Genomic DNA, 18,731 nt, shown 5'->3' on the forward strand with positions numbered 1-18,731 from the left:
CCATTTCGGCATCTCGCGCTCGTCATCCACTCAAAACGTAACGTTAGCCTACTACCAGAGAATGTCTAATATCCGTAAACGGGCTCTGCTACTACTCTTTAGCCAGCTCGCAAGCCAAACGAGTGTTTGGCGTGCCTGTTGTTTTGTTTCCGGTCTAGCTAGATCCGGTGTGGTGTTGTAGTTTTTCTAACGTCGGTAGTTGTTGCAACAGCATGTGAAAAAAACTACAACGTTTGCTAGGCCAAAAAGAGCGTTAATCGCGCGATAATAAAATAATTGACGCCGTTAATTTGGGTTTGCGTTAACGCCGTTAATAACGCGTTAAACTGACAGCACTAATATATATATATATAGTCATCAGTGAATGAGTTTGTTAGGCTACTAGCGTAAAGTTAAGTTTGGTAATAATTTCAGTAGACCCTAACCCTTGTTTGGCGAGAACGACAAATGAACGTTATGAGCTAGCCAAGCCTAGCTGTTGTTAAGTTCAGTTTTTCATGTTTTTTTCCCGCAAGATGATAGAATCTCAACATTTCATAAGTTAAAGTTGTAATTGAAAGAGGCACATAGTAGTAGGCTACTATACAAATTTATTAGAAGGGTAGTGAGTTAGGTAGTCTGCGTTAGTCATTAAACTGAGTAGGATACCTTTTCAGTAGGCTTTGCATACACATGTGCCATCGAAACCCAGAAACCACAGAGCCCCCCGATATATCAAACCCCAATTTACCCCCTGATTGTAACTTATGTCATAGAGTTTATATCTGTGATTCAGACTGTAGCCTGTTGCAACATTTCTTTAACGGTCTTAACAGCAGAGGTATTGTAGTCGAAAGGGAATGGGTCTCAATTGTTTAGTTACCTGGGCTTGCATGATTAAGTTAATGACTCGTGTATAGCGTTAGCTAACTTGTAGCCGTGGAGTGCACTTCATTAACACAGTGAATGAACTACACTGTAAAACCTGACGAGTTAGTTCAACTGAAACGGTTCGAGGAAACCGATTGCCTTGAATCATTTGAGTTTATTAACTTATACTATTTAAGCATAGACAATTCTTTGATTTGAGTATAGGTCACTAAATTATTTATTGTCAATTTAAGTTAGGTAAATTGAGTTAATAGTACTAATTCCACTAAGTTAACTGAACTTAAACTAAAAAGTATTTCATACTTAAATATTGCATTCATCTTAACTCATCACAAATGTGTTTGTATAATGTATCTGAATAAGTTAGACTAACTTGAATGGGATTCTTTCCACAAATGTTCCTACTTAAGTTTCATTAACTCAGTTTTCTTCCATTAAAGCAAATTACTAGATTCTAGTTGTGACAACTTTTAGCAACTTAATTCATTGAGGAAACCGATTGCCTTGAACCGTTCTAGTTGGGTTAACTCAATATAAAAACACACATGTCTGATACAACTTCAATCATTTATTAAGTTGAATGAGGAGCACTTACAACGCAACACAAAGCATTTCAGTGTTCAAATTTTAGAGGTAATTTCTTCCTTAACAAATACATTTTCCTCTTTAAATCTTCAGGGAAAATAAAAAAATACCCAAAGTAAAAAATAAATAAATATTAATTTAAAAAAAACAGTGCTCTGCTGAAAAATACTATCTTTAACCTCTGCACAAAGCCGGTTCTAAGCACCACATTTTCCATAACTCCACCTCTTTACTGCAATGTCCATTGGTGCTTGCATTTTAGTTCCCCCCACCCTGATATTTACTCCCATCTATCTGCATAGTATTACATATAACACTTTCTTTGTCTGTCTAAATCTTACATTTTCTGTTATTGTCTCTCTTTCTAGCAATGCGTCCTTTTTGTTTACAAAAACAGAAAACCAAAATATGGTGAAATTACACTTTTAACAGCTTATTTTTTAAGGCATTATTTAGAGATCAAAAAGACAAACAACCTATAAGTAAAATATATACCACTCTTGTAGCCGTTATATGAATTTGGAAGCCAGCAGCCTAGCCTAGCATAGTTACTGGATACAGCTCGTCTGGCTGTGTCAAGTAGAAACCTGTGCCATACCAGCACCTTCAAAGCACACAAGAAAAAATTTATTTTGTGTCTTCACCTGAACAAGTAATAACATGAATGTTGTTGTTTTTTAATCTGGTGTGCATTAAGTGGCCAACACCACAGAAAAACTATTGCATCACACTTGCAACTCTTGTCATGAACACTAAGCAATCAGAACAGAAAACATAATTTGGCATGCAAGCCAAATTATGTTTTGACATGACAAACAATATCAACTACTATGGTCACAACTTTACTCCAGCTCATTTCTTAAGGCCAGCAACTTAGGTTTGAGCTGTTTTCTCCCATCATCAAGGTTTAAGAGGACAACCTGGATGAAGTCGAAGAAGCCCCCTAACTTCTCAGGGTAGCTCAGATGGAGAGCATTGATCAGTCCAAACAAAATCACAAGTGAATCTGGCCAAGATCTGTGAGACATTACAACCTGATCTTCGAGGACGATTGACACGTGATGTGTTTCAAAAGGAGCTCCTGCAGGCACCTCCTCTTCATTGACCACTGCCACCAAAGCCACTGCTCCCTGGTTGGTTGCCTCAAACTCATCCTGAAAGGGGAAGGCATGTTCAGTATATGTGATGATCTGGATTTATTGTAGAAGCCTTGTAAGTTTAGAATAGCACAAACAAAATATACATGCAGCAGGTAGTAAATGATGCTCAGCTATTTTTGAGTTATGTGTGCAGTTTTTTCTTCTTCAAATAAGTCTATGTGCATGATGAGACTGGATTTTTAAAACATGTCTAACTTGAACTGCAAACAAATGTCAAAAATCAGTGAATATCTCCTCACGATCCGCTACAATGTCTGTATTGTGTGTGCGCTGAAAACAGAACCTTGGTCAATAAAAAAAAAAAATCCTGGTGGCTAAATCACAAAACAAACCTCTTACTCATTTATTAATTCCTCTCAGCCTTATTACTTACAATTTTAACATTCAACTTTTAGTTGAGCAAGGGGAAACAGCTTTTCAAGCCTAGATTATGTGATGCCCAATGTACACCGAAACAGAGGTAGTGTAGATAACTGCTCTAAAAAGGGAGCAAACAACTCACACAGTAGGAGGAATAAGAACATTTAGTGATTTCCCTTAGCAACATAGATTAAGGTATTGAGACATGGATAGAGAAGGAAACATGAAAAAAAAGATACCTTGCATGTTTTGAAGAGCTCTGATGAATCCTCCTTTAAGTACAGCGGTAGGCCGGCCAAGGCTGCATTGATGTCGTTCTTATCCTGTTGCACACAAAATAAGTTATGCATAGGATGTTGGGGGCCGCTGTTTACATTTAACATCAATCTAATTGTGTATATGTGTGTGTGTGTGTATATATATATATATATACACACAAACATACACATATATATATACATACATACGTACACATATATATATGTATATATATGTGTGTGTGTATATATATATATATATATACATAAATAAAACTCACCTGATAGATAGATATATAAAAAAAATATATATATATATAAAACTCACCTGTTCGTCATATGCCATCAAAAGTTCTTCCATCTTCTCCCCAAAACTTCCAGTCTTCCTCTTTTTGTAGAGCTTCAGCAGCTTAGGTGTGTATTGGTCAAGTGCAGAAAAGAAGGAAAATGGTAGATTTTGATTGGTGATCCTGTGGAATTCGCTGTAGAGCTGCATGGGGGAACACAAGTTTGCAAAATTGATTTTTTTTTAGATAAATATACATACTGCCATTAAACTAAACACTTCAAAGCTCTTTATCCAGACCAAGCACTCCTACAACGATGACGGACAAGTGCTTGTAACTTTTTAGTTGCCCGTTTTAAATTTTTACTCACCTGGGCTTCACAAAAAAGTGCAGGCCATCTGTCTTTTAGTTCGACAATGGGAGGAGCTGAATTCACCATCTCTTCACGCCTGAGAGCGAAGGTGCGCTGCATATGTTGATGAATGAGAATCATGTCTCTTTCTGTTGACGTCCTCCTGAACTGCTCCACTATCTCAAGCCTCTGGGTCTCCAGTGTGTCCTTCGATTGCCCACGGGGATAATTGGGAAGGAAGTTGACTTCCCCTCTTCTGGGTCTTTTGATGTTGGCCCTGGATGATGCAGCCTCTGGATTGGTCCTGCTTCGCTTTCCTGCATTCACAGCTACATCTTTTATTCAAGCCCTGCTCAGTTTGGTCCTGTAGTTGCCCATCTTGAAGCGCAGGCTGTTCTGCCAACCCTCATACCCTGTTTTGGAACCGTTTTCTTTTAGACAGGGGTGTTTTCTCACCAGAGCCTCTGCAGCTTTGCCAATCTGTTTGGCACTAGGATATGCTTTATGCTTATATATTTCCGCCGCCATTACATCCAGGATGTTGTGTTTTTGATCCCTGGTTAACCGAAGTGTTGCCCCCTCTCTCACAAATGAAGAGTTGCCCTCTCCTAGAGCATACTCCACCTCATACGAGAATGTTGGAACAGCAAAGAACCCTGGCCATCGGCAAAGACGCTCTGGTGAATCTGTGTTATCAGACAACAACACTGTATCGTCTGTGCTGATTGAACTCTGATCTAAATCAACCAGTCTAAGTATCTTAATGGTTGCCTTAGATGGTAGGTCCTCTATGTCAACTAAATTGCATAGGGCATTGTCAAACTCTGGGTCTTGAAACTGAAGCCGAAAGTCATAGTCCAGGTTCAGCTTATTTTTCACCTCAAATATGAGGGCATTCACAGTCTCTGGACAAGACGGCAGAATAAGTCTCTCAGCGTTGACATCATCAAGGATGACTCTTAGCTTCAGAACAGTCACTTCCATTTATAGTAGCTCGGTACACCTGTGACATAAAAAAACAAACAAAGCTATTACAGGTGCTGGCCTTTTCAGGCGGCATAGACCACCAACATTTATCAGTATATCAACTGTTCCCTTATCAAATGTAACTGTACAGGGCAGTATGAGTCTAATTTGTTCCTCTTATTGGTGTGCAGCTACAGTTCAGCATATATGTAGCATGCAGCATGTATTTTCTTGCTTTCTAAGAACACACACAGAACATGCATATAACATGTAGTAGAACATGTACATTACCGTTTCAATATGTTGTGCAGTGTGCCCAGGGAGGGAGGTGATCACTAGTGTTCTTAGAAAGGTCCAGACCAATCTTTAGCCTCCCTCAGGTCACTGGAAAAAAGGCTTGATGATGTCAGCTTGGTGTTGTGCTGTTCTTTTACTCGAACACTGGAATGAAATATTTAGTCGTTAGAATTAGCCCACTTGAAACTTTGTAGGCAAACTGTGGCATTTGGTCAGTTAAGTGAGAGACAGCTTTCATGGTATGGCTCTTGCTTTGATTATCTGTGAGCTCATATGATCGCAAATGCTCAATATACATGGCCTCATAGTCTTTCAGTAGAAAGAAGATGTCATTTCCGATAAGTATTATCTGTCGTATCTCTTTAAACTCAGGCAAGGCAGAATGCACCCCAGTGCAAACAAACATGCCAATTCCAAAGCTTGTGCCTTGGATGGTTACCTGTTTTGTGCTATATACACTGCTGTTGTCTGTGATGCTCGATATTAATGCATGTGTATCAGTTGGCAGTGAGTCAACAAAGACAGACTCCACTTTTGAAGTCTGTACTGGTGGCTTGAAAAATCTTGGTGATGACAAATGGAATGCCATAATATTTTGGTGTCTCTCTGCCAAAGTTCTCTACATTTTTGTAGTTATGAGTGTCACGAACAATTTTCTTGAAAACTTTGTGTTTCCCCTCAAATCTCATTGTCCAGAGATGGACAAGAGGACCAAAGCACTGAGATGAGGATAATGTTCAATATAATGATGCTTTGGTCGTAGTCGTAAGCTGGGGAGAACTTCCTGAAGCAGCTGCCTGTGGTCTGAAATTTTACAGGCCATGTACTGAATGGTATCATCTGTGAACCTATGAGACATAGCAAGCTCGACTATATCTTTTAAGTCCATTAGAACCTCCCAAAAGGTGTCCCCTTCAGGGACTCTGGAGCCAATGAGAACAGGTAGCAGTCTAATCAAAGCGTGGTTCTCGTGCCCATTCCCACCAATTGTTCCTCGACTGGCAACATTTTGTGGGATAGCATGAGGGCGGTCAACCTTATCAGAATGTTGGAAGGGAAAAGACAGTTTTGCCCTATTTAGCTCTTCCAGAGTGAAATATTTCTTGGCAATCATACCTTTCAAACAATGTGCCAGCTCCACAGGAACCACACCTTTGAAAAGGTTGTGCAGGATGTCAGGTGGAAAGCCTGTGATAGGATGGAAATAAGAGAGATGGTCAGAGAGAACACAACTGTGTTTTACACCATACTTCTCTTCACTGTCATTTGTCAGTATTTCTTGAACAAGGTTATCATGCTGATCTTTGGTTCTCATCCTAAAAATACCAGTGACTGCATCTGATTCTTGCATTTCTGTCTGGCTGGCAAGACAAAATCTGCTAAAATATGTAGACCTGAAACTCCCATTGAAACCAGCTAGCCCATGGGCAGCAAGGTTATCAGCCACAACAGAGTAGACAGTGCCTTTCAGACAGTCACCGTATGTTTCAATGTAGACACCCACTTCTTCAAGAGTTTTTAGGTCTGTCAAGAGAGGTGCAAAAACTTTTGCATACCCAAACTGCCGTAGATCATTTGAATTGCACAAAAGTGCCAGTTGGATAGAGTGGAGGGCTGGGCGGTCCTTAACTGGCAGGTTAGCTAATGTCCAATAAACCCCACACACTTTGTGGATCTTTTTTGATGTTCCCAGGGGGTTTGCAATCTCAAAATCATCAACATAAACAATTCTTGATAATTTCTGACCCTCATCTGATAGTAGCAGATTTTCTTTGAAGTAGGAGCCATCACAGTATGGCAAATACTATCCAGGCTGTGAAGTGGTTTCTTGGACTCTCTCAAATACTTCTGGTTTTTTCAACAGCATCTGCAAAGATGCGAGAATGGGCACATACATGTAGGTACGCTGTGATGAGTCAATAACATACTCAACTGGTTTTACAAATGGAAAGTTCTTCTCGCAGTTCGTTTTTCTCCTCTTAGCAGTTGACAGTGGTCCTTCAGCTGTAACAGACAAATGCAAAACATTACTCTCTGACACTGCCTGGACAAGCTCGCTTAGAAATGTGTCAGTATACGGGCTGCCATGTTTTTCCAGTATCTTGATTACAGATTCTCTGATAAGAGGTTCTGACAATGAAAATAACTGATCAATATGCTCAATGATTTTCTGTGTTGCCCTCTGTGACACATGTAGATTAGTTTGCATTTTCAAAAAGAAAGCAGCTAGGTTGTACTGCAATTGCTCTGCTAATCCCTCAGTGGTAATGCCTGCTACTGGGCCAGTTTCATTTTCCTCTGAAAGCTCAACTGCATCCTGTTCAATGTCACTATCCTGGGAAACATTGAAGACATTTTGCACTACAACTGCCACATCATAGTCTGATTCATTTGGATGTTCTCTGCATTTGTGCGCATTGTATGTGGAGTAAACGTTTGTTTTAAACGTGCACGCGCTAAATGGACATGGCACCATTTCTTTCCGTCTTAAATGCCCCCTTAGATAAACATGCATGTCCCCCTCAACAAATGGTTGTTTAAAATCACACACAGGGCAATTAAATGCACGATTCGCAGTCAAATCATGACTGCCCCCACCAACCACTCTTTGCTCAGAATGTATTCTTGACAAATGTATCTTCAGCGAATTAAAAGTACACATGCAGTTGTTATACAGGCAAGGTAACGGCGAAACGGTGGAATATTGGCCATGATAGAGCCTGTAATAACTGTATTTTCAAAGCAGTAGAAAAAACACACAAATTACATTTCCACATAACTGAATGAATAGGGTTTTCTCTGTAAAATGGACCACGTGTCTGAAATCACGTTGTCGAGTGAAGGCTAAGTAGCATTCAAGCTAGCCTTAGCTTAGCGTCACTGTGTCCAATCCCGACCGCTGTAAACTACTATCAGAGAATGTCTAATATAGAGAGAACTGCCACTCTCGGGAAACTTCCAAGTTCTGAACTGGTTGAAATTCCATGTGAGGGCGCTAACGAGCGAGTGCAGAATGAATGGAGATCTATGGAGCGGTACCCCTCAAAATCCACTTTTCTCGGGATATAATTTTTTGTCCAGTAATTTGAATTCTGAATTCGAAAGGGGAGGCCAAAAAAATACACACTGCCGGGTTTTAGATTTTTTGAAAGTCGCCTTTCTGTTCTAAAAAGCTTTTGAAAATGTCATTGACGTCATATACATCGTACGACCAGAGCTACTGTTTGACGGCAAGCTCTGGTCACTTACTTTTTTCTCTCAGGGCATCGACAACACAGCTGACAGGTTAGGCTCTCCCTGTCAATACACATGCTTGAAAGAGTTTTGGCTTGCTAATGTTGTTGCTAATGTTGCTAATGCTCCGACATTCTGATTCCGCTTCGGATGCCATCAAGCGGGAGCTCTGGTCGTATCAGTCCTTTACTAACCAATCAGCATTCAGTAGCAGAATGCTAGCGTGTTATGTACAACAACGACTCACCATGTAAGAAATCAAAAGGACATAAGTACTCGTTCATTCAATTTTCGACCTATAATCCATGTTGAACATGCACAAACTACAATCAAATCGGAGGTTTTTCAACGACAATCAGGCGAAAGAGACAAATTTAGCCGTTTAGCTCCATAGACTCCCATTCAACATGCACTCGCTCGCGATCACCCCCAGTGGAACTCTGGTGGAACTGCAGCCAAATTCGATACAATGGGGTTTAATAGGGAGTGGCAAGGCTCTCCTTAAACAGGCTCTGCTACTAATGTCCAAACCCGAACGGGGTTTGGACACCCAGTTTCCGGTCTTTTTGCCACCATTTTCTTTTGCAATCGCTAGCAAAGTGTAAGTAATATTATTTTAGGCATACCAAACAATCTACGTGTCAACTTTCATAAACATATATGGACGTTTACATGTCTAAATAATTTAGGAAAGTTACATTGATGAGAGAAAGCCGAAAGACCACTCGGGTGACGCTCGGGCGACGCTTTTTACTATGACATGAGAAGAGTTCAACAAAACATCTAGCAGGTGGTGGTAAACAGTCAAATTGAGATTTTATCGCATAGTTTGGAGATGTTGAAGCGTGATATCTTATTGTCCCCGTATATATTGACAGCATTATAGTAAGTTTGGTGACCCTGGATCAAGTTAATATACCCGGAAAAGCAGCAGCAACGAGTGTTTACTACGAGTATAAGTGCGGTCGGGTTTGGACAAGGGTAGCGCACGGCTAATTTACCGGCGCCAGCGTCTTTTTACCGGCTCTAGTAAAGGATAAGCTAACTCTATTTTTTTTTTACAATATTTAGTTCGAAAGGTAAGAAGTTAAAGCTTAACGTGAAATCAGTAAATCAGCTGATACAATCATTTTTATCAATATTTGAAGTGGCATTCTATCAGAATGTTAGCTAAAAACCGGTCGGGATTGGACACAGTGACGTTACATATTTTCACGGACATGCTGTGTCTTTATAGGGTTGCTCCCTCGTTGTGTGCTTTCAAATTAAAGTATTTTTTTTTTTGCTCACGTTAGCTAACCGGGCAAAAAAAGAAAGGGAAACTAGCTAGGAGCTCGAGAGGAATTTAGGAAGCTAACCCGAGCAAAAAAAAACGTACTCAGTCAGAAGCCAACTTGATAGCGATTATCAAATAAAATTAACGTTATAAAACAGTCCGGTTTATAACCAATGGAGCAGGAATTGTGGTGCTTGCAAGCTATAGTTAGTTTGCACAACTCAGTAAGCTAGCACATTTTCAGCTTTACACAACTCGAATTAAAATTCAAACTGAATCACAAACGTGTAAGCAGTAATAAAATAAAACCTTCTGGTGAAGACGGCCCCGTATCTGTGTCCTGAGTGAATAAAAAATCATTTTTTTGTGACAATTATGCTGCGCAGCAAACTTCTCCGTCGCGTGAGGGCTGAGTGCAAACTGAGTGCTGAGCGCTGAGCGCGAACTATTTGAAATATTGAGCGCGAACTATTTAAAATAGTAACGGCCACGGTGCTGCGTTCACGGTGAGGTGAAAGGCAGGTTTACTGTCAACATTCTGGCCGGGCACAATGCAACACACTGGGTTATCCAAATGGAGAGTGAATAAAGGGCAGATTAAGACTACTTTCGATAAATCTGACTTTTTAATTACTGGTTTGGTGATATCAGATGCCTCGTTTTTTCCTACCAAAATATTTGATTTACTTGGGCCCTATTATAGGCCTACAAGGAAAATAAAAACATTCTCACACAGGCCTATGAGAAATCAGAGAGATAAAATAATGGCAATAAAAAAATGTAATTGTTTAATTCTAATACCCTACTTATTTTCTTACGTGACACACTTCAAATGCTTTGGGAGATGATTTATAGAATATCAATAATTATTTCAATGCATTCTTTGGTTTACTTGGGTGCTCTATGATTATTTATAAACTGAAATAAAAGGAAACATTGAACAATCTTAAGCCATGCAGCGTCATAAGATCATAAACCATAAAAAAAAAAAATACTTTCAGGAACTGAGTTAATGGAATGAACTGGATTCACATCACCAGTACTTAAAATTCTCCAAAAAATTAAGTCCACTCAAAAGGACTGAGTTATTACAACAATAATTCATTTTTGAGTTACATGAGATAAGTTGGAGTGAGTGACGCTAACTTTTTACCAAGATTAAGTTATGTTAACTTACTTCTTTTATTAAAATGTACTGTTAGGTTTTACAGTGTAGTTACTACTGTTTAACCAACACGGTTGAATATAGTAGGTTTAGTTTGATTTGTTGCCAACGTGGGACAACTGCACTAGACTTCTCAGACATCACTCATGGTTCCCAACAGTTGGTGTGTAGCAGAGAGGATAGAGAGACTGACTTGTAACCTTACGCTCATGAGTTCAATATCCCCACTCAGCCTATTGTTGTTGGCCAAACATGAAATCGTTTTGCTTCTACATTGTACATTTTTATAATATTTTGCCATTTTGAGGTGGAACCCGCATCGCTGCTTCCAGCTATATTTTTAGCAAGTTTCACAGAAATCTGCAAAAATCGAGGCTCAAGACAGTCATAGCTGACCGTCACGAACAGCCAAACCAGGGCTGGGGTAAGTGTTTGCTCTAGCTGGCGTTAATCCTACGAACAAACGCTTCGTAACTGGAAAGTTTATACTTTTAATTGACAATATTGAACACAGATGTTAAGTAACTTGTCTCTACTATAAATATCTTCTCCGTTTTCAATTTGAAGTAGTAGATTTAGTTTATGTAGGAAATCTTCATTGCATCCTTTCTATAGCTTCACGCCTTCGGTTATTATTCAAGCCTACGGTGTCAATACCACTTTGACGCACTTGCAAGAAATGATCCGCTGGTTAGATGTAGCATGATATTATTATTTACGTATAAAAAACTCACCAGGGACAACGACAACATCGGCAACCCTGCACTATGGATTATTATTTTGATGACATCTTAAATTAAGTGTCTGAACAGGACTGGGTGTGCTGGCACGCATGATTAGTTTCTCCTCCGTCTTGAACCTGAAACCTAGATTGTAGGTTAGAAATGTTGCTAATTACCAACGGTTGCTACGTTTTTCCGGCAAGTTCAAGTCATTCCAGTGTTGTCCTTTTACCTTGAAATTCGTTCAACCCAGACTTCAGCAACTGGGTTTCTGCAAAATTTGGCCAGGCAGGAAAAGAGCTTGTGTTGGGATCGGGCGGTCTTGAGCGGTGGGATCACCAGGCAGTTGTCTGAAGAAGACCGTAGGTGGCGGGTGGGGGTGTAAGGCTGCAGGAGAGACTTTATGTATTCGGGTGCAGTCCCGTTCACTGCTCGGAAGGTCAGTACCAGGGTCTTGAATCTGATGCGGGCCGTTATGGGTAGCCAGTGGAGGGAGATGAGGAGCGGGGTAACGTGGGAGCGTCTGGGTAGATTGTAGACCAGGCGGGCCGCCGCGTTCTGAATCCTCTGAAAAGGGCGGGTTGCGCATTCTGGGAGACCGGCGAGCAGCGAGTTGCAGTAGTCCAACTTGGAGAGGACAAGTGCTTGGACAAGCAGCTGGGTGGAGTGCTCGGACAGGTATCTCTTGATCTTCAGGATGTTGTAGAGGGTGAATCTACACGACCGGGAGACCGCAGCAATGTGGGCCGTGAGGGAGAGCTTGTCATCCATGGTAACCCCAAGGTTCCTGGCAGAGGATGAGGGGGTCACCTTCGCAGATCCCAGGGTGATTGAGAGGTTGTGGGAGATGGAGGGTTTGGCCGGGATGATGAGATGTTCTGTTTTGGCGAGGTTCAGCTGGAGGTGGTGCTCAGTCATCCAGGCGGAGATGTCTGCGAGGCAGGCCTCAATCCTAGCTGAGATCCCCGGATCGGTCGGGGGGGAACAACAGGTACAGCTGCGTGTCATCAGCGTAGCAGTGGTAGGAGAAGCCATGGGAGGTGATGATTGGTCCAAGTGAGGTGGTGTACAGAGAGAAGAGGACGGGTCCAAGGACGGAGCCCTGTGGGACACCAGTGGAGAACCGGTGAGGGTCTGACAGTTTGCCTCCCCAGGAGACCTGGTAGGATCTTCCCTACAGGTAGGATGAGATCCACTGGAGTGCAGTGCCAGTGATGCCCATCTCAGAAAGTCTGGAGAGCAGGATCTGGTGGTTAACCGTATCAAACGCTGCAGAAAGGTCCAGCAGAATGATGACGGATGACCTCGAAGCCGCTCTGGCAGACTGGAGGGCAGTGGTGACTGAAAGGAGGGCAGTCTCTGTGTAGTGGCCGGTCTTGAAGCCCGATTGGTTGGGGTCAAGCAGGTTGTTCTGAGAAAGAAAGTTAGACAGTTGGTTAGATACAGCACGTTCAATTGTTTTAGAGAAGAAGAGTAACAGTGATACCGGTCTGTAGTTCTGGAGGATGGCCGGGTTAAGGGAGGGTTTTTTGAGTAGAGGGGTAACTCTGGCCTGTTTGAAGGCAGAGGGGAAGGTGCCAGAGGTAAAAGAGGAGTTTGGAACATGGAGCAGAAAAGTTAGGATAAAGGGGGAGATGGTTTGAAAGAGAGGGGAGGGGACAGGATCAAGGGGACAGGAGGTGGGGCGATGAGAGAGAATGAGGTCAGAGAGCTCTGCCTCGGACAGGGGAGAGAAAGAGTTTAGACATTTAGTTGGGTCAGTCATGGAGGGTGAGGGGGTAGGAAAGGTGGGTTTAGGGAACCGACTGCTAATGTCGACGACTTTTTTCTCAAAGAAGGAGGAGAAGTCGTCTGCTGTCAGGGTGGAGGGAGGGGGTGGGGGAGGTGGGTTAAGAAGGTTGGAGAAGGTAGAGAAAAGTTTGTGGGGGTTTGAAGCAGAGTTAATTTTGTGAAGAAAGTAGAGGGTTTTAGCACTAGTTATGTGAGAAGAGAAGGATTTAAGGAGGGAGTGATACTTATCAAGGTCCAGACCGTCTTTGGACTTGCGCCATCTCCTCTCAGCTGCTCGAAGGGTGGACCGTTCTTCACGAATAACATCCGTAAGCCACGGGCAGGAGGGAGGAGATTGTGCAGGCCTGGTTGACAGGGGACAGAGAGAGTCAAGTGATGCAGTTAAAGTGGTTAACAAGGTGTCAGTGGCAGTGTTAGTGGGGTGGGACGAGAACTCGTCAATGGGAGGGAGGGAAGATGGTACAATAGAGGAGAAATGGGAGGGGGATAGGGAGCGGAGGTTGCGCCGGAAAGTTACGAGGGGAGGGGAGGTGGGAGGGGTTGGAGGTAGAGAGACAGAGAATTGGATAAAGTAGTGATCAGAAATGTGCAGTGGGGTTACAGAGGTTAAGTCAGTGATACAGTTACGTGTCAGGACGAAGTCTAGCTGTTTGCCTGCCTTGTGGGTCGCCGGTGTGCTCAGCAGCGTCAGGTCGAAGGAGGTCAGGAGAGACAAGAAGTTGACAGCCTGCGTTCCTTGGAGGTGGATGTTGAAGTCCCCAAGGACTATCAGGGGGGTTCCATCATCCGGGAGGACGCTGAGGAGCATGTCCAGCTCCTCCACAAAGTCAGCTAGCGGTCCTGGTGGGCGATAAAGAACAATTAAGCATGCTTTGATAGGATTAGTTAGCATAACATAATTATGTTCAAATGATTTGGCAGTAACAGAGAGTGGTGTGGATGTGTATTTAATATGTGAGGAAAGAAGCAAACCTGTCCCACCACCCCGCCCGGTTGAGCGGGGTGAGTGAGTGAAGGAGTGGTTGACGGAGAGAGCAGCTGGAGTTGCAGTGTTCTCTGGGCGGATCCACGTCTCTGTCACGTCTCTGTCACGTCTCACGTCTCTAGTCCTGCATACTTTCACCGTATCAAAACGTTCAGCTCCTTCAGGGGATGTTGGCTACGACTTTTGGTATTTCTCACTTTTATACTTTGTAAGACATTAAGGTTTTCGTGCAAATTATTCTCCCATTAAAAGTGATGGTAAATCCTTTCATGTCATTAAAATGCTTCCTCCTCTTTCAAACTTAACTACATCAGCATACTTTCAGCTAGAGACAGCATTCAACCTTTAAAATGTTCACAAGACATTCAGCTATTCCCAAATGCTTCAGCTTTTTCAAATATTCAGCCAATTTTGAATTGTGACAGTTTTAAAACAGAGTGGCACACTCTGCTGGCTGCTCTTTTTCTGATATTCAGAAATATGATATTAAGAAATATGAAACTATATGAACCAGTATATATGATTCATATAGTTTAAATTACAGAAACAAGTTATACCTTAAAATGTAGGAAAACTTGTCCTCTTTCAGCCAAGCCATAACTTGTCATGGAATGGAATTTCAAATCATGCCTAGCATCAGTGGGGATGTGTCCTGGCTTAGGTTACTGAAATGAATTTGTGCAACAGACAAGGGATCCACCTGAACAATCAAATAACTTAATTAGAAATAACCATTAGCGTTGTCTTTACCATGCATAGACTACAAGTAGCTAGCTACTGTGGTGAACCTGGCTTGTTGTGCAGTGGTTTACAGTCTCGCTAAATAGATGATTGGAGCTCATAAACACGGATTGCTATGTTTTACAACCGGAGGATTTATCAGAAAACTAGAAACCGTTTTGTCAGAATAAAAAACAAAAAACTATGCCTCCATCTGGTTTTGAACCTACAATCTTTTGCTTACCAGCACAACATCTCAGCCAATTGAGCCTTTCCCAGGCATGGAATACACAAAGTTCAATAACTGGATAATAAAAAAAGCTGTTTCTCCAATGGCGAGCATTGTCAGATTTGGTCCAAGTTCAAACAGCTGTAATTCAGTCATATTTTGACATATCAAGGTGAAACTTCCGATGGTACTTCAGGGACGTGTCACCTTGAAGCCTATTCGGTTTGATCCATCCTTCAAAAATACATTTGATTTAGTGACACAAACATATTCAGGCAATGTGGACATTTACATAAATACACCCCTTTCAGCCATTTTGTACTTGATTCAATTGCCTTACGTTAAAATTTTTAAATACGTCAATAATACATATTTGTACAAAATCAAGTCAATTAGACCTTTGGTTCAAGAGAAGAGGAATTTTAAATGTTTTCCAAAATTATCGATGTACAGGAAAATCCATCATGGCGGACCTAAGGGTCCTTGAGACTTTTTTGATCCTCCTGAAAAATGAGGCATGCACACCAAGTTTCAGACGAATTAGAGCAATGGGGTGGAAATGCCATCACTTTGAATATTAGACTTTTGATGTGGCCCATATTTGGTGTGGGGGTACCCACTTGGATGTAGAATCAATGTGCCAAATTAGAAAATTTATGACCGGGGACTTTTTGAGATATTGGGGAGCAAGGAGAATAATAATAAGAATACCAACAATAATAATAGGTTCCTTCCTACCGGAGGAACCCTTATAAGAATACCAACAATAACAATAGGTTCCCTCCTACTGGAGAAACCCTAATAATAAAACTAACGAAAACAATAGGTTTCCTCCTACCGGAGGAATTTGTGCTTAACATTCATTGTCAGTAGATGAGAGCCCCCCAAACAAACTCTAGGCTTTTCTTATTACCCTGGGGGGGATGGTAAGCATTGGTTAAGACTAGAAGATGTTGGGAGGTTTGTTTCAAGGAGATACTGTTTGACGAGGGCTAGATAGAGACGCAAGGTCTAGTGACCATTTGCTAGACACCTACTGTATGTGGAGGAGCTTTTAAGACACCAGGGGCCTCATGTATAAAGGATTGCGCAGCTTTCATACCAGAAGATGGCGTACGGCCAAAACTCGAAAAGTACCTACGCACAGAAATATTCACATGTATAAAACCGGTCGTACGCCAGATCCTGCGCACCTTTCCTTTATAAATCACAATCAACGTGAGATTGACCGCACGTGAACGAGCCACTGACCCCGCCTTGCCTCCTCCCATAAATTAATATGCAGATGGACTATAAATGCGCTCCTGAGGTAATTTCTTTGTCTGAATTACTGTATTTCTTCTAATAAACGCCTTCCTCGAAGAAACGCCGGACCAAAAATAAACGTTAAACGCCGCAGCGTTTATTCGAAGAATTACGGGGACTGTGAGGTCGAGGTTCTGACAACGAGAAAATGTGTCCTGTTTGGCGGCCGTCATCAGGTATTAGTGACAAAAGAAAGTCGGCAGAGTGGAAAACTGTCACTATTTGTGCCCTTTCTTGTTTTTAACCTGCAGGACTTTGAGATTTTGCTAAATGTTAAGTACATTACAAATAATATTATTATTATTGTTACAGGGCCATCAATGCTGTGGGTTCAGAGAACAGTTGAATAACGACAGTTCTGTGGGTAATATGGGCATACAGTGAACCTCAAAGTCCATTGACACCTCTTTCCTATGCAAATCTCACAATTGAAAAATGTAGCTGTAAAACGGTAGGTTTTGAAAAAGCCACCGAACTGACGTCAGTTCGGTGGCTGCACCTTTTTTGGCTCTTGTCTGTACCTTGGTCACGCCCCAAAATTTGCTGCGCGCTGCACTGTGTACTTCCACAGAATTAAAAAGAAGAACGTTTTTCTAGCATATTGAAAATGGTCTATGGTGGTAAATGCAGTGTTCCAGGCTGGACAGGCAATGCTGACACTTCATAATCTTCCCAAGAAACCATACACTCAACGGGCATGGCTAATGTTTTTCTAGGAGAAGATCCCTGTGAAGTTCGACACTCATTTATTCATTTGGTCAAACCATTTCATCATAGACAGTTTTGAATGAAAACCTTGGACATTTTAAAGAATGATTAGCTAATCCGCTGTTGCTGAAGAGAGGTGCTGTTCAAACCGTATGCTCATCACACAAACGCAAGCTGTAAGTATGATTTTGTCGCTAACAGTTAGCCTATTAGCAATGCTAACATCTCCTGTATCTACCATAGGTAGAATGCTAAATATGTTTCTAAACACATGAACATACTTAGCAAATGACTCTAGCTAGACTAGCTGTGTCGGCATTAGGGAAGCTTCCAAAAAAATAGCCCGAAAATAAGCTTGTTGCATCGCCTGTCTAGATTAACGCTATCTATTTGAAAGAACTGGAGAAAGGCAGGTGCTAGATACAGGAAACGTTAGCATTGCTAATAACTGTTACCGACAAAATCATACTACAGCCTGCGGTTGTGATGAACATAAGGTCGGAACGTATCTCTTTTCAGCAACAGCTTCATAGAAAATCCTGCTTTACATTGTCCCAGGTTTTCAAAACCGTCATTGGTGAAATGGTTTGCGCAAATGTGTCAAGGGTCAAACTGCACAGGGATCTTCTATGCTACGGTATAGACAAACATCAGCCATGCCCGTGGAGTCACTGTTAGCTAGACTCTAGCTCATCTGCTTTTTATTAACCCTGATTTGCAAGGAATGCAAGAACAACTAGATAGCAAAAAAACCTAGGCTGTAGGTATGTCAACTAGTTTAGCTTGCTCATGCAAGAGCATAGGTAGAATGTGTGATAATTAAGCATAGTTTATTGGCAATTATGGGGCTATTATTGTAGCAACAACAAAACACTGAGATTGGCCATCACTAGCAAAAATCACTCCTCATTTGCATAAAGTTGAGAAAATCTCAACTCTGTCGCGTCTGGCTCCATAGAAAATGAATGGAAAACATGTTGTCGCTCGCATCGCGTCGCTGCAGTGTGAACGCACTGTAAGGAACCGCTTGAACCCATAGACATAACTTGAACCACCCAGCAATGTCACCCTGCCTTAAAAATCACTGGACCGCTACCGAGGCACATATTGTCACACATGCACACGGTTTGTGGATTTGTACCACGGCAGAAGTGTAGCAAAAGTCACGTGTAAAAACACAGCCAATTGAGAAGCCAGCCTTTGTGACTACATATTTGGACAATGTTTTACACATACACAAATCTGAGCGCGCATTTGTGGATCGTGATACGCATTTGTGGATAGTACACATTTGTGGATCGTACACATTTGTGGATCGTGGTTCGCATTTGTGGATCGTGCTGTGCATTTGTGAATATTGCTGTGCATTCGTGGATCGTGCTGTGCATTCGTGGATCGTGCTGTGCATTTGTGAATAGTTTTGCTACAATAATATCCCCATAGGCAATGGGGATAACGTTAT

The 18,731-nt window shown here is 41.7% G+C and overlaps 1 protein-coding gene and 1 pseudogene across 1 annotated transcript; both read right to left on the minus strand.

Moving 5' to 3' along the window:
* The window catches only part of LOC146254858 (uncharacterized), a 36,272-nt pseudogene extending 18,345 nt beyond the window's left edge, over window positions 1-17,927 (minus strand).
* On the minus strand, window positions 1,467-7,140 carry LOC146254859 (uncharacterized). The gene is made up of 7 exons (XM_084675515.1): window positions 7,068-7,140; window positions 6,251-6,322; window positions 5,129-5,278; window positions 3,890-4,874; window positions 3,561-3,722; window positions 3,215-3,298; window positions 1,467-2,609 (listed from the first exon to the last, which is right to left on the minus strand). The coding sequence occupies exons 4-7, from the start codon at window positions 4,010-4,012 to the stop codon at window positions 2,298-2,300; spliced, it is 681 nt and encodes a 226-aa protein (XP_084531641.1). The 5' UTR covers window positions 4,013-4,874; window positions 5,129-5,278; window positions 6,251-6,322; window positions 7,068-7,140; the 3' UTR covers window positions 1,467-2,297.
* Window positions 17,928-18,731: the final 804 nt, after the last annotated feature.

The sequence above is a fragment of the Hypomesus nipponensis genome, chromosome 16, assembly GCF_054491055.1.
Source record: "Hypomesus nipponensis isolate SF chromosome 16, ASM5449105v1, whole genome shotgun sequence".
Classification (NCBI taxonomy): domain Eukaryota; kingdom Metazoa; phylum Chordata; class Actinopteri; order Osmeriformes; family Osmeridae; genus Hypomesus; species Hypomesus nipponensis.

Excerpts from the sequence above, each read along its gene's own strand:
- LOC146254859 (XM_084675515.1), bottom strand. The coding sequence starts at position 4,012 with ATGATTCTCATTCATCAACATATGCAGCGCACCTTCGCTCTCAGGCGT. Across the intron at positions 3,299-3,560 it reads TGATGGCATATGACGAACAG|GATAAGAACGACATCAATGC; the intron begins GTGAGTTTTATA and ends TGTGTGCAACAG. Across the intron at positions 2,610-3,214 it reads AGCTCTTCAAAACATGCAAG|GATGAGTTTGAGGCAACCAA; the intron begins GTATCTTTTTTT and ends TTCCCCTTTCAG.